Source organism: Phyllobates terribilis, unplaced genomic scaffold (assembly GCF_046119375.1).
Source record: "Phyllobates terribilis strain yellow unplaced genomic scaffold, ASM4611937v1 Scaffold_1__5_contigs__length_1240528914, whole genome shotgun sequence".
NCBI lineage: Eukaryota > Metazoa > Chordata > Amphibia > Anura > Dendrobatidae > Phyllobates > Phyllobates terribilis.
In genome coordinates, this window is record NW_027362761.1 from 665,780,984 (window position 1) to 665,795,669 (window position 14,686).

At 45.5% G+C, this 14,686-nt stretch overlaps 1 protein-coding gene across 1 annotated transcript in view; it reads right to left on the reverse strand.

Annotated features, from left to right (window-relative positions):
* The window catches only part of CACNA1S (calcium voltage-gated channel subunit alpha1 S), a 1,485,309-nt gene that overhangs the window by 875,871 nt on the left and 594,752 nt on the right, over positions 1 to 14,686 (reverse strand). Inside the window, exons 15-16 of the mRNA XM_073685020.1 lie at positions 11,847 to 11,961; positions 761 to 854 (exon numbers count right to left, since the gene is read on the reverse strand). Coding sequence (XP_073541121.1) covers positions 761 to 854; positions 11,847 to 11,961 — 209 coding nt within the window. The remainder of the gene's footprint in view (positions 1 to 760; positions 855 to 11,846; positions 11,962 to 14,686) is intronic.

The window sequence follows — 14,686 nt, forward strand, 5'->3', positions numbered from 1 at the left end:
AACACCGTTATATTGAGGAATTGCTCTCTAGTAGCTAAAGTAATTCCATAATAGAGCACAGCAGTTATAGGGATAGCAATACATGGTTCATTGACATCCCAACAACACAGAGGGTACCAGACGGCAACCAAAATGGTTACTAGTGTGCGCTAGAATTTGTAAATGGCAACATGAATTTACAGTCATGTTGAAGTTTGTAACTAGCACATCCACATCTTTTCCAGTAGTGTAACTTATAGCTGCAAAAAACAATGAACCTTTTTCTCCAGTGAATACTAGATGCACCAAACACTACACACATGTCCTACACCAGCTTCTGATACACAGAACCATGGACCTGAGCTTTATAGAAAATGTGGAGTGGGACAAGAGGAAAGAATTACTGGGAGGGTACAGTAGTCAATTGGTTAAGCACTGTTCAAATTAACATCAAAGGCTTATTGCCAGATGTCAGATTGAATGGAAGAATGGAATCATGGAAGCACTTTTAATCTTGTCTAAAGACAATAATGACCAAACTCAGAAGGACCCTGTTATAAGTCACTGAGGTCCTTTGAGCACCTTTAGTAATGGTATTGTGAACACAGCCATAGACATATGCTACACTTTTGTGCTACCCTCACTATGCTGAGTCAGACTGTTAAATGTCCAAGGCTGGGTTCACATATTGCAAACAACACAACAAAACTGGAGACTGCAGCCTGTAGCGTATTACATATACAGTATGTATCTGGAGATACACTTGATAACATGTTCTTACCTTAGCTGTCGTTGGTATTCCTTCCTGTTTGGCTTTTTGTTCTAATTTCTTTGCTAATAACAGCTTTTCTTCTTCTGACTTATCTGGTTGTGTTCTGTAAAGAACTACAGTTGATTAATGTCACCAAGAAATTGTAGATAAAATGATAAAAATGTGCATAAAATTCAATATATAAAAGATAGTGTTGTAGTATACGGTAGATAAGTAGCAAAAGCTTTTGGGCTTCTTCTTTCTCACTTTTTCCTTCAGCATTTTAGTTGAAATGCTTCTTTAAAAAAATAAAAACTCATCATGCATTTTGAACAGTTTTAATGTAATGTTTTTAAGTGGTTTTCGTGGTGGTTTTTATGTGATGTTTTAAAAAGGTTGTCCACTATTTAGACAACCCCTTTTTATTTGCAACAGTGCCCCATGTAAACTAAAAACACCATATACTCATTTTCAGTCCAGGCGACATTCCAGTGGTGTCTGGGCTGTCTCCTGGCGCTCGCTAGACACTGGTATTTCATGTAAGCACTGCAACCTATCAAGTAAACTGATGACGTTTTCAAACGAAACGCGTGTTGCGAAAGGTACCATCCCAGAGGGTATAGACAGCTTTGCGATTAATTTTGCTTTTGTCTTTCATGCTAGTGCACTTTCCTTTCCTAGATATACTGTTGTAAGATGGTTGCCAGACAGGTCCTTAAGGGGAGATATGTATCATCGAGGTTGGTAGCTTCGGTGATGTAAACTCAGGAAACCTTGCTCCAGCACGAATAGTGCTGAGAGGGTTAAGAGGGCGTACCAGGACCAGGTTTTACGATCAGTCATAAGAGATGGGAGGGAATGGCTGCTCACATATCCCCATCCCTGGGGGCGTGGTTTTGTAAATAAAATGGAGCCCAAGTGTCTCATTCAGTGTCTGTGGCTGGAGGTGTGGAGACCTCCAGTGTGTTTCTGCTAAAGGACACTGACCGTGATCAGGCGAACCCGCACTGTTGTATGGACTGTTTATTTTCTGTTTTGTCACTCTGTGCCAGACAAGGCTGTCATTTGTTTACTTCTAAAGTGCGGTTTATGCAGGCATAAGAAACCTGCCTTGGACGTTTTTAAAGAACCCATTTCCTGTGTCTACCTCAGAAGCAGCTGAGTAAAACCCTACAAATGATGCTAGAGGCAAGGGCACAAATCTCAAGGGGCAGTGTGACTGCTACAGGAAATCGTATATGTCCTGGGTGAAAGCTGCCAGACAGCAAGGGACATCTGGCAGATTGGAGGAGCTAATCAAGCACCTGGTCCTAAGCCAACAGCAGCAGCACCTGCAGCAGCTACAGCAGCAACGAGAGCAGCAGCAGAGCCAGCAGCACCTGCAGCAGCAGCACCGGGAGCAGGAGACAAAAACTCCTCATGCAGCAGATCCAACAGCATCACCGCCAATGGAACTCCAAGCAGGGGAAGTCCGGAAGGCGGTAAGGCAAGCTATGCAAAAGATGGTTGATGATGTTGAGGCATTTTTGACTGTTTGAAAGGGTAGCAGAGCGGGAGAAGTTGCCTCCGGAGAAGTGGGCATAGGTTCTGGTACTATTTTAAACATGGGAGCAGCAGAAGGCTTATTATGACTTGGACTCGCAGGACACCAAATTGAAAATGGAGATCTTGGCGCACTTGGGAGTGACTCTGACTGTCAGGGCGCAACAGGTGCACCACTAGGCCTATTGCAATGACCGGTCCCAAATGTTCGACCTCCTACACCTGGTCCAAAAGTGTTTGTAACCTGAATCTTCCTCCCCAGCACAGATGGTGGAGAAAGTTGCCATGGACAGGTTCATACACTCCCTACCGAGGTCGGCGCAATCATGGGTTGCCCAGGGAGATCCCCGTAATGCCAATGACCTGGTGGGGTTGGAGGAAAGGTACCAGGCGGTAGAGAGTCCTTTGGGGAAGCAAGGGGTCATAGCATCTCCATACTGGGGTTTCCAAAGGGGGGCGGACACCCAAAAGAGGGACACTAGAGACACATCTGGGGAGCATCCTAGAGCCCAGGAGGGGTCTGAGTTGCTGCCAAAGATCCCGCCCAATAACATAATATGTTAGAGATGTCACACCCCAGGTCACATAGCCACCCGTTGCCCGATGACAAACGAGCCAATGGTCTGCAGCACAGGATTGCTCTGCTCGTACTTTGCATATCCTGCCTGTTATGCTGTCCCTCAACCAGGCGAGGGTCCGCAGGCATGCCTCGTGTCAGTGAATGGCGTGCAAGTGACTGCTCTGTTAGACTCGGGGAGTTTGGTAACGATAGTGAGGGCCACAATTCCTCATCACCTGATTCAGGGGGAAAAGGTGGGCGTCCGCTGTATCCATGGGGATGCTAAGGAATACCCTGTGGTCCAAGGGGCCATAGACACAAACTGTGGCGCCGAGTCCCATGAGGTGGGTGTAGTCAAGGACCTGTTGCACCCTGCTATAATAGGGTGGGACTTTGCCTTGTTTTGGGACTTGTGGGAAAATGGGAGGAAGCCGGGTTGTCTGGACAACAACCAAGTCGCACCTAAAGAAACCTCATCACAGATCGCAGCCGACGGGTTTACCTTTTGTGTGCTCGTTGGGGATGAGGATGAGACAGCATCCCTGGAGGCCAACATCCCTGAGCTGGAGGTGTCCGGGGGAAACTTTGGAACCGCCCAGCTGAGGGACTTAACTCTAAAAGGGGCGTTTGATAATGTGACTGTTCAGAATGGTGTTGCTCAAGAGCCGGGGGCTGACACCCAATATCCATTTTTTGCTGTAAGTGGGGAGTTACTATAATCGGTTCACGAACCTCAGAGGAGGGATGATCGAGCAGTTACTAGTGCCAGGGCCGTACAGACGCAGATTGTTAGATATGGCCCATGCACACGTCTTAGTTGGTCATCTGGGGTGTAAGGTGGCTAATGGTCGCGTAGTCGATGGGAGGTATATATCACAGAGAAGGCTGGTCTCTGTGATGTAGCCTGGAGTATTTTCTCTAGTGCACACATGCACTGAGAGGACTAATTGGTGCACCTGGGACCAGGTTACGGGTAGTTTGAGAGATGGGCGAGTCTTGCTGCACCTGGTCCTGAAGTGGCTGCAGCCAGAGTCCTCTATGCCTGCGCAAATGGTAAAGCGAGTGGTAATGGACAGGTTTGTGCAATCTCTGCCGAGGCCAATACAGACTTGGGTTGATCCTTGGAATGCCAATGAACTGGTCGGACTGGTCGAGGGGATTGAGGGTTTCTTGGGAAAGCAGCCCACTCCATACTGGGGGTCCCAACAGGGGGCAGAGGCCTAAAAGGGGGAGGGGCATCCAAGGTAACAAAGGGGCAGGGGAGGTGGTGCCCAATGTCCCTACGGGTGATGTTATTTGCTGGAGGTGCCACGTCCCAGGCCATATTGTCGCCTGTTGTACCCTGATCCCTGAGCAGATGGACTGCAGCATAGGATGCCGGTGTTCATATTACGCATATACGGGAGTCTGGTGACCATTGTGAGGGCCACTCTTCCTCTCCAACTGATCCCAGGGAAAAGAGTTGGCGTATGGTGCATTCATGGTGTTGCGAAGGACTATCCCATCGCCAGAGTAGACATTGAAATGAAGCATGGTACCGAGTCCCACGAGGTTGGCGTCGTTCAGGACTTGTTGCACCCAATCATTATAGGCTGGGAATTTTGTTTATTTTGGAAGCTGTGGGGGAAGGGTTCCGGGTTCGCTGGCTCAGAAAAGAAACCAGTTAACCCTGATGAGTTATCACCACACCTGGAGCCAGACGGGTTTCCCTTTTGTGTCCTTGTGGGGGATGATAAGGTAGAGACCCCTGAGTCGGACATTCCAGAGTTAGGGGTGACCAGCGAGAATTTGGGGTCTGCCCAGCATAGGGGACCTAACTCTGAAGAAAGCCTTCAATAATGTCACTGTTATAAATGGGGTTGCCCAGGAGCCGGGGGCTGACACAAAGTTTCCACATTTTATGATGAGTGGGGAGTTGTTGTACTGGGTCACGAAAGTGAGGGAGGAGCGTGTGGAGCGGTTAATAGTGCCGGGCCCCAATAGACCAAAGGTGTTGGACATGGCCCATTCACATGTCTTGGGAGGAGATCTGGGAGTGGAAAAAAATCAGGAACGGATCGTGCAAAGATTCTATTGGCCTAGAAGTCACGGAAAATATTGAAGTATTGCAGGTCTTGCCCTATGTGCCAGTTAACCGCCCCTACCTCTCACTTTTGAAGTCCCCTCGTGCCATTGCACATTATTGAAGTGTCATTCGAGAGAATTGCTATGGACTTGGTCTGTCCCCTGGTTAAATCTGCTCGTGGGCATCAATATATATTGGTTATCCTGGACTATGCCACTCGCTATCCTGAAGCGATTCCACTGAGAAACTCCTCCGCAAAGAGTATAGCCCATGAGTTGGTCCACGGTTTTACTGAACAGGCTTACCAAAGGAGATCCTGACAGACCAGGGAACTCCCTTTATGAGTAAGGTGATGAGGGAGTTATGCAAAGTCCTGCAAATCTCCCAACTGACAACTTCAGTATGCCTTCCTCAGACAGATGGCCTTTTTGAAAGGTTTAACAAGACTCTGAAGAGTATGCTGAGGAAGGCCATAGAAAGGACGGTAGAGACTGGGACTGCCTCCTACCGTATCTGTTGTTCTCCATCCAAGAGGTTTCACAGGCATCTAAGGGGTTCTCGCCATTTGAACTCCTGTATGGCAGACATCCGCAGGGTCTCCTGGATGTCGCAAAGAAAACCTGTGAAGCCAAGGTCACGCCCCACAGGAGCGTCATCGAGCATGTCGCTCTGATGCAGGAGAGGATTGCGAAGGTGATGCCCATCGTAAAAGAACATCTCCTCCAGGCACAAGAAGCTCAGGCCAGGGTCTACAACCAGTCAGTCAGAGTGAGGCTATTCAATCCGGGAGACCGAGTTCTCGTGCTAATTCCTACGGTGGAGAGTAAGTTCAAGGACTGTATGAGGTGGTGGAAAAAATTGGTGAAGTAGACTACAAGGTTTATCAACCAGGATGACACAAGTCGTACAAGATATACCACGTCAACCTCATCAAGCCGTGGTAAGACAGAGTGGAAGCTCCATGCTTGCTGGGAAAGCCAGAAGGTAACATTGGAGGAGTCGCAATAGCGGAAACGCTAACGAAGGCCCAGAAACAGCAGTGTCGGGAGTTGCTGCAGAAGAAACGAGATCTGTTCTCCGAATTGCCGGGCTGCACAAGGGTCATAGAACACAAGGTTCTCACGGAGCCACAAGTGCGGGTGAAATTCAAGCCCTATCGGATACCTGAGGCCCGACGCGAGTGGATCTCCAAAGGAATGACTCGTATGCTGAAACTCGCTGTCATTGAAGAATCCAAGAGCGATTGGTCAAGCCCGATCGTCTTGGTCCCAAAGCCCGATGGTGAGTGGAGATTCTGCCACAACTATCGGAAGTTTAATGACGTCTCCATATTCGATGGATATCCCATACCACGCTTTGATGAGCTGATCTAGAGGCTAAGGCCAGCAAGGTACATAACCACCTTGGATTTGATGACGGGATATTGGCAGATCACCGTAGCACAGGGAGCCAAAGAGAAGACTGCATTTTCTATGCCGGACGGATGCTTTCAGTATATCTGGATGCAGTTTGGACTGTTGGGGGCCCCCGCAACCTCTCAGAGAGCCATGGATTACATCCTTGCATCCCATAAGAAATATGCAGCAGCATACCTGGATGATATTGTTATCTTCAGCCCAGACTGGTAGAGTCATCTGGAAAAGGTCCAGGCGGTGTTTGATGCTCTGAGGAAGGCAGGTTTACAATAAACCCAAAGAAATGAGCCATGGGGAAAGAAGAAGTCAAGTATCTTGGATATGTAGTGGGTAGAGGCGAGATCAAACCCCAAATTACTAAAGTGGAAGCAATCCAAATTTGGCCAAGACCGCTGTCAAAAAAGCAAGTTAGAGCCTTTGCCATGATGGCCACACCCCTGACTGACCTCCTTAAGGGGACAAAATCTGCCATGGCCAAGTGGACTGCAGAGGCAGAGACGGCCTTTCTAGAGATGAAAGTGTCTCTATGTATGCAACTTGTCCTGGTTGCCCCCTACTTCAAGAAAGAGTTTATACTCCAGACAGATGCCTCAAATGTCAGTTTAGGAGCAGTCCTTTACCAGGAGATACACGGAGAAGAGCACCCTGTCCTCTACCTGAGTAAAAATTATTCGGTCATAGAGAAGTAGTGCTTGGCAATAAAGTGGGCGGTGGACATGTTATGGTACTATCTGTTAGGTCGAAAATTTAGATTAGTATCCGACCATGCCCCACTCAGATGGATGAAGAAATCAAAGAAAAATGCCAGGGTCACCCGCTGGTTTTTAGCCCTACAGGACTTCAACTTCCACGTAGAACAGGGAAGCTACATGGTAATGCCGATGCCCACTCGAGAATCCCTTGTTTAGTAGGAGAAGGTGCCACGCCCCGCAACTTTAGGTAGAGGGGGGAGGTATGTAGGATGGCTAATGGTCGTGTAGTCGATGGTAGGTATGTGTCACAGAGATGACTGGTCTCTGTGATGTAACCCAAAGTATTTTCTCTAGTGCACGCATGCACTGAGAGAACTAATTGGTGCACCTGGGACTGGGTTACGGGTAGTTTGAGAGATGGACGGGTCTTGCTACCCACATACCTTACCTCTGGGTGTGGTTAACAGCCTATTTAATGGAGGTTGTTGTTTGGCACATGGTCTGTGTGTCTGGAGGGAGAAGGCCTCATGTGTGTGGTTGTCTCCAGACTGGGCCGTGTACTGGATTACTGGATGCCTACCAGCCTGTGTGAGCACAGCGCTGGCTAACCAGAAACCTTGCTAAAAGGACTGCTTTCTTTGTTTTGGCCTGCACCTAAGGCTGTTTGTTTGCATTTTTGCTTTTGACGGTTTATGAAGCCAATAAACCGCTATGGACATTTAAAGGAACATGCCTGCTGTTTGCCTCTCATTGCACCTGAGTGAGTACAATCCCTGCAGGGGGTAGAAAAAACCCAGGAAAGTACCCTCCAGAGGTTCCACTGGCCCAGTTGTCATCGAGAGATTATGAATTACTGTAGGTCCTGTCACACCTGTCAACTGACCTCACCTGTGGCTCACTTCCGTAGCCCCTTAGTGCCGCTACCTATCATTGAGATTCCATTTGATCGCATCGCCATTCATCTAGTGGGACTCCTGGTCAAATCCGCCAGAGGACATCAGTATATCCTGGTGGTACTGGACTACGCTACATGGTACCCGGAGGTGGTACCACTATGAAACTCCTCTGCCAAGTGCATAACCCAGGAGCTGGTCCACATCTTTTCTAGAGAAGATCATAAAAGACTAAGGGACCCCATTTATGTCAAGGGTAATGAGGGAGTTGTGCAAAACCCTGCAAATGACACAACTCAGGACATTAGTCTACCAACCCCTGACAGTGGAGAGGTTTAATAAAACCTTTAAGGCCATGTTGAAGAAGGTCGTAAAGAAAGACGGCCGAGACTGGGACTGTCTATTGCCGTACCTTCTATTCTCCATCAGAGAAGTCCCACAAGTCTCTACTGGATTCTCCCCTTTAGAGCTTTTGTATGGCCAACACCTCCGCGGACTCCTGGATGTAGCGAAGGAGACCTGGGAGGTGGAGTCTACACCCTACAAGAGTGTAATCGAACATGTGACCCAGATGGAAGAGAGAATTGCAGAGGTGATGGCCATTGTAAAAAACACCTCCTCAAAGCGCAAGAGGCACAGTCAAGGGTGTACAATAGATCAGTGAGGATAAGACACTTCAACCCTGGGGATTGGGTACTAGTGCTGGTACCGATGGGGGAGAGCAAATTCCTTGTCAAATTGCAGGGCCCGTATGAGATAGTTGAGAAGGTAGACGACGTCAACTATAAAGTCCACCAACCAGGGAGAAGGAATCCCTACCAGGTGTACCACATCAACCAGATTTAGCCATAGTGAGATAGGGAACCTGTGGTAGCTCCATGTTTGGTGGCTAAGTCTGAAGCCGACGTGAAAGAAGTTAAGGTGGCAGAATCGCTGTCAAATACCGAAAGGCAACAGTGCCGAGAGTTGCTACATTGGAACAGAGACCAGAACTACCAGGTTGTACCCAGATCATAGAGCATGAGGTTCTTACGGAGCCTCATGTCCAGGTAAACCTGAAGCTTTATCAGATTGCCAAAGTGCACTGAGAGGTGATCTCAAAAGAAGTGAAGCTGATGCTAAGTCTGGGAGTCATTGAGGAGTCAAAGAGTGGCTGGTCTAGTCCCATAGTCTTAGTGCCGAAACGATATGGAGAATCGCAGTTTTGCAATGACTATAGGTAACTGAATGAGGTCTCTAAGTTCTATTCGTACCCAATGCCCAGGGTAGATGAACTGATTGAAAGGCTAGGGCCGGCCAGGTACATTACCACCCTTGACCTCACAAAAGGGTATTGGCAAATTCCTATGTCCCAAGATGCCAAGGAGAAGACGGACTTTTCAACACCAGATGGTTGTTTCCAGTACACAAAGATGCCGTTTGGGTTGCAAGGAGCTCCAGCTACCTTCCAGAGAGCCATGAACTGGATCCTAGCTCCAAACAAGAAGTACGCAGCGGCCTACTTGGATGGTATCATGATCTACAGCCAGGATTGGGGAATCCATCTGAGCAAAGTTCAGGCGATATTTGATGATCTACATAAGGCGGGTTTTCCATCAACCCGAAGAAATGTGCCATGGACATTGAGGAAGCTAAATATTTGGGCTATGACATAGGCAGAGGTGAGATAAAGCCCCAAATAAATAAAGTTGACACGATCCAGGGTTGGCCACATTCTCTCTAAAAAAAAGCAAGTCAGAGCTTTCTTGGGCATTATGGGCTACTACCGCTGGTTCATCCCTAACTTTGCCATGGTGGCCATCCCTTTGACAGACCTCCTTAAAGGGACAAAATCGGCTATGGCTAAGTGGTCTCCAGAAGCTGAGATAGCCTTCCAGGAACTAAAGCAAGCCCTGTGTAAACAGCTAGTGTTAGTGGAACTGGATTTCTCTAAGGAGTTTGTGGTCCAGACGGATGCGTCAGATACCGAGCTGGATGCTGTCCCATTACAAGAGATGAACGGAGAAGAGCACCCCATAATGTATATAAGCCGGAAGCTGACATATTGTGAGAAGAATTACTCCATAGTGGAGAAGGATAATGTTTGGCTATCAAGTGGGCGTTGGACACTCTAAGATACTACCTCTTTTACAGGAAGTTCAGGCTGGTGTCACACCATGCCCCACTAAGGTGGATGAGTGAGAAGAAGGGGAACAAATCCTGAGTCACCAGCTGGTTCATAACCCTTCAGGATTTTAGCTTCCATGTAGAGCATAGGTCTGGGAAACAGCATGGCAATGCTGATACACTGTTGAGGGTCCACTGTATGATAGTGGAAGGTGCCAAGTCCCCCGGCTTTGGGCAGAGTGGGGGGTATGTAAGATGGCTGCCAGACTGGTCCCTGAGGAGAGATATGTATCATCGAGGTTGGTAGCTTCGGTGATGTAAACCCAGGAAACCATGCTCCAGCACACATAGTGCTGAGAGGGTTAATAAGGGCATACCAGGGCCGAGTTTTACGAGAGAAGGGAGGGAATGGCTGCTCACATATCCCCATCCCTGGGGGCGTGGTTTTGTAAATTAAATGGAGACCAAGTGTCTCATTCAGTGTCTGTGGCTGGAGGTGTGGAGACCTCAAGTGTGTTTCTGCTAAAGGACACTGACCGTGAGCAGGCGAACCCGCCATATTGTATGGACTGTTTATTTTCTGTTTTGTTATACTGTGCCGGACAAGGCTGCCATTTGTTTACTTCTAAGAGTGCGGTTTATGCAGGCATAAGAAACCTGCCTTGGACGTTTTTAAAGAACCCGTTTCCTGTGACTACCTCAGAAGCAGCTGAGTGAGTAAAACCCTACACTGTATATACATTACTTTGCTGGTTTATACTATTATGTACTTTTGGTATTCCCAACATAACTTATTTATATTTATACTACTATTCCATATGGACCATTTGTTCTTATTTTTTACACCTTAATGGTTTCATCATAAAGCATTTGCTGATAATAATTAAATATTATATATACTTTATCATTTATAATAATATGAACTTTTGCACATACATATCACATTCTATACATTTTTTATTCCACCATTGTATATTGCATATTTTTTTACCAATTATTCACCTTAATACTTGTCTCACATTATTTATTTTTCAAATTAGTCCTTGTATCTTTATAAAACTTATGTCTGTTTTATTTTATGCTTCAAATAAAGATTGAGTACGTGTTTAAACAAACCCTGGTATGATTGTTTCTGAATGTCATTCTTTTTGACAAAGTATTTATTTTCCCAAAACAATGGCAGACAATGCACACTGTACAATCTATTACAAATTGTTCAGGGCACATTATTAAAGGTGGGCTACCTGTGCAATCTATTGGATCATCAAGTGGGGATCCAATCAAAACTTGATCACAATCTACCACTTTACTTTCTAATGCCAATTCTCAAGGAAGGATAATGGCATGAGTTGGTTTTCCAGGGTTAGGAATAAGCCGCAACACTATTTCTCCTTGCTTTTCCATACACAAGAGTGCTCTTGTATTTGTAAGCCAAAACCAGGAGTGGAACAATCAGAGAAAAAGTATAATAGAAACACATGTACCACTTCTACATTTATCATCTTCTATTGGTTTTGGCTTAGAAATCCTGAGGTAAAAAAAAATTACCAAAAACTCAATGTGTGCACATGGCCTTAGAGTTGCTGCCAGACTCCCAGAGATCAAAAGGATAGGTCATTGGAAATTTAACATGATGGAACCTTCGCTCCCCCAATATTATCAGTCAGGAGTATTAGGAGACTGTAGTCTAATGTGTTTGGAGGCCTTACCACTGATGGTTTTAAACATACTGGATTGTATGATTGAGTATAGTTAGTACATGGGTAGCACAGACTTACTCACAAGAAAAGTAGTAAATAGTAAAAAATACTAAGAAACAAAAAGCTTGTATATGAATATATTACCTTGCCATTTTTTTTCTTTTCCTTTCCTCTGCCTTTGCTTTCTGTGCTGATGTAAGGTTTTCAGCCTCAGCGAGGTTATCAACAGCAATAGCAAGAAAAACATTTAATAAAATATCTGTATTTTGTCAAAGAAGTATTGCATAGATAGAAAAAAATTGTAAAAACAAAATTAGTCATTTACATACAGTAAAGACTTCATGATAATACTGTACTGATAATGATGATCGTTCTCCAGCCTGTATTAAATATAAATCAGAATTGAATATCTAGTTTTACATGCTTCAATCTCTCAGAGAGGAGTTAGGCCACATTCACACATTCAGTATTTGGTCAGTATTTTACATCAGTATTTGGCCAAAACCAGGAGTGAGTGATAAATACAGAAGTGGTGATGTGTTTCTATTATACTTTTCCTCTAATTGTTCCTCTCCGGATTTTAGCTTACAAATACCAAGGTAAAAAACTGACCAAATACTCAACATGTCAACGTGGCCTTATGTATTACAGAGGGTGAACACTAGTAAAAATTCATTAGCCTAAATTGTCAGGCTGCAGATGTCGGATCCATAAGGTCCCTAAATGCTACAGAACCTTCTTCTAGGTGAATGAGATTTATTTGTCCATCTTGGCCTTTATAGTAATTACTGGATGCCTTATCACGTCACTGCTGCGGCCCCTGTAAGCTTTCCAAAATAAGCTCTTGAGTGACAGGCTTCTCATATGCTCTGGTGAGCAGTGCCACAATCCACTGTTGTGACCCTTCCGTGACTAAATCCCTGTACTGCTAGAGGCTGTCACTATCAAAATTGCTAACAGTTACAGGTCCTATGCAAAGTGAGTGGAGTCCAGCAAATTGTGCTGAACTTTACAAACATTATGCCATGCTCCTCCACTAAAATTCAGGCTGTGATCTGCGCATACCAGGGAACATGCAAAGTGCACAGCTGATACAGTCACAACATACTGTAGATGATAGAGTAGGGACAGTCTTTGATCTTATGCCCTTTGTAATCTGTATTTGGTTTGTGTAAGTAACATGCATTTACACACTACAATCAGTTCTCATACTTTGCACTGACGAGGGCCAACAGCCCGAAACACCATGTTTGCAAATTGAGATTCTGATTTGGCTTTTATCCCAAGTCATATTGCAAGACTCGTTAAAGGGTTGATTGTGAGTTGTAGGATTGCTGCTTCCAATAGGTGGCGCTATAGAGTTCAAGTTCTCTTTTTCTTTGAAGAGGCAATTTGCATATTAAATTTCCCAGCGGAGCATTTCACGGCGAATAAGCCTCCTCACCTTGATTTGCCAGAGCTGGTGTGTCACTCTCCACAAGGAGAAACCTTACCCCTTAGACCTCAGTCCAGAGCCTCTCATCTAGCCAAATCAGTTCTCATACTTTGCACTGACGAGGGCCAACAGCCCGAAACATCGTGTCTGCAAATTGAGATTCGGATTTGGCTTTTATCCTAAGTCATATTGCACAACTCGTTAAAGGGTTGATTGTGACTAGAGATGAGCGTTGTTCTACTCGAACTGTTCGCCAATCTCAAATTCGAGCTGTTTTGGGCGGTGTTCGAGCCGTTCGGCGAACACGAACGATTTGAGAAAAATTCGGCTGTTCGAGGTTATGTTCGATAACTGTTCGTGCACCAAAATCATAACTGGATTTTTTCTCAGTAATGATGAAAATTAATGTTAATACGCAGTTTGAGTGTACAGCGGGGTGGGGGGAGGGGCAGGGGATGGATCTCTGCAGGAATAATGAAGATCTCCATTTTTTTTTCTCTTTCCCGCATTCACAGTGGGGAGGTGCAATCTGTCAGCCTATCAGCAGCGCACACACGGAGCGAAGTGCTTTTTTTCACACAAGCAAGGGCATGTGTCATTGGCAGTGTATGTCACATGTCCTTGCCCTATAAGACCAAGCCATTTTCCCCGTCGCCACCATTTTCTCACTGCTGCAGCTGCGTGTTAGACGGCACCGCTGTTGCTGTGTGCGCTATACCTTGTTAATTTCAAGCCAATTTTCGCACAAATCTACAGATAGCTTGGGAGTAGGGAAGAGTTGTGATTGCAGTCCTTTTAAGGACTAGGTTACAGCATTTCCTACGACTTTTATCAGGCAGGTCTGTGCTCTTAAATAGATAGATTGTGGGAGTAAAGACTAATTGTAATTGCAGTCCTTTTCAGGACTCGGTTACATCAGTTCCTATCAGGTTTTGCCAGGCAGGTCTGTGCCAGTGCTGTGCAAGTTTTTTTCACAGCATTTGGCTGAATCTAGCAAAGCTAATCCTTTTTGGCCTATTGCAGAGTGTGTTAGTCAGTGGAGTAGCCTATCTGTGTTGCAAGATATACCACCTGTGTATAGAATACCAATTTTTTTACTGCACCTAGTGAAGTAAAATCTTTTGGGCATAGCATCATTCTATTAGTCCATCTATACTGACCTCCATCAGGTTGCAAATTGAATATAATTTTTTTCTGCATCTAGCTCTGAAAAAATATTTGGCCTTCTAGCAGTGTGTGGGACTTGTTCTATTAGTCCATCTATACTGACCACCATCAGGTTGCAAATTGAATATAATTTTTTTCTGCATCTAGCTCTGAAAAAATATTTGGCCTTCTAGCAGTGTGTGGGACTTTCTCTATTAGTCCATCTATACTGACCTCCATCAGGTTGCAAACTGAATATATTTTTTTCTGCATCTACCTCTGAAAAAATATTGGGCTTCTAGCTGTGTGTGGGACTTGTTCTATTAATCCATCTATACAGACCTCCATCAGGTTGCAAACTGAATATAATTTTTTTCTGCATCTAGCTCTGAAAAAATATTTG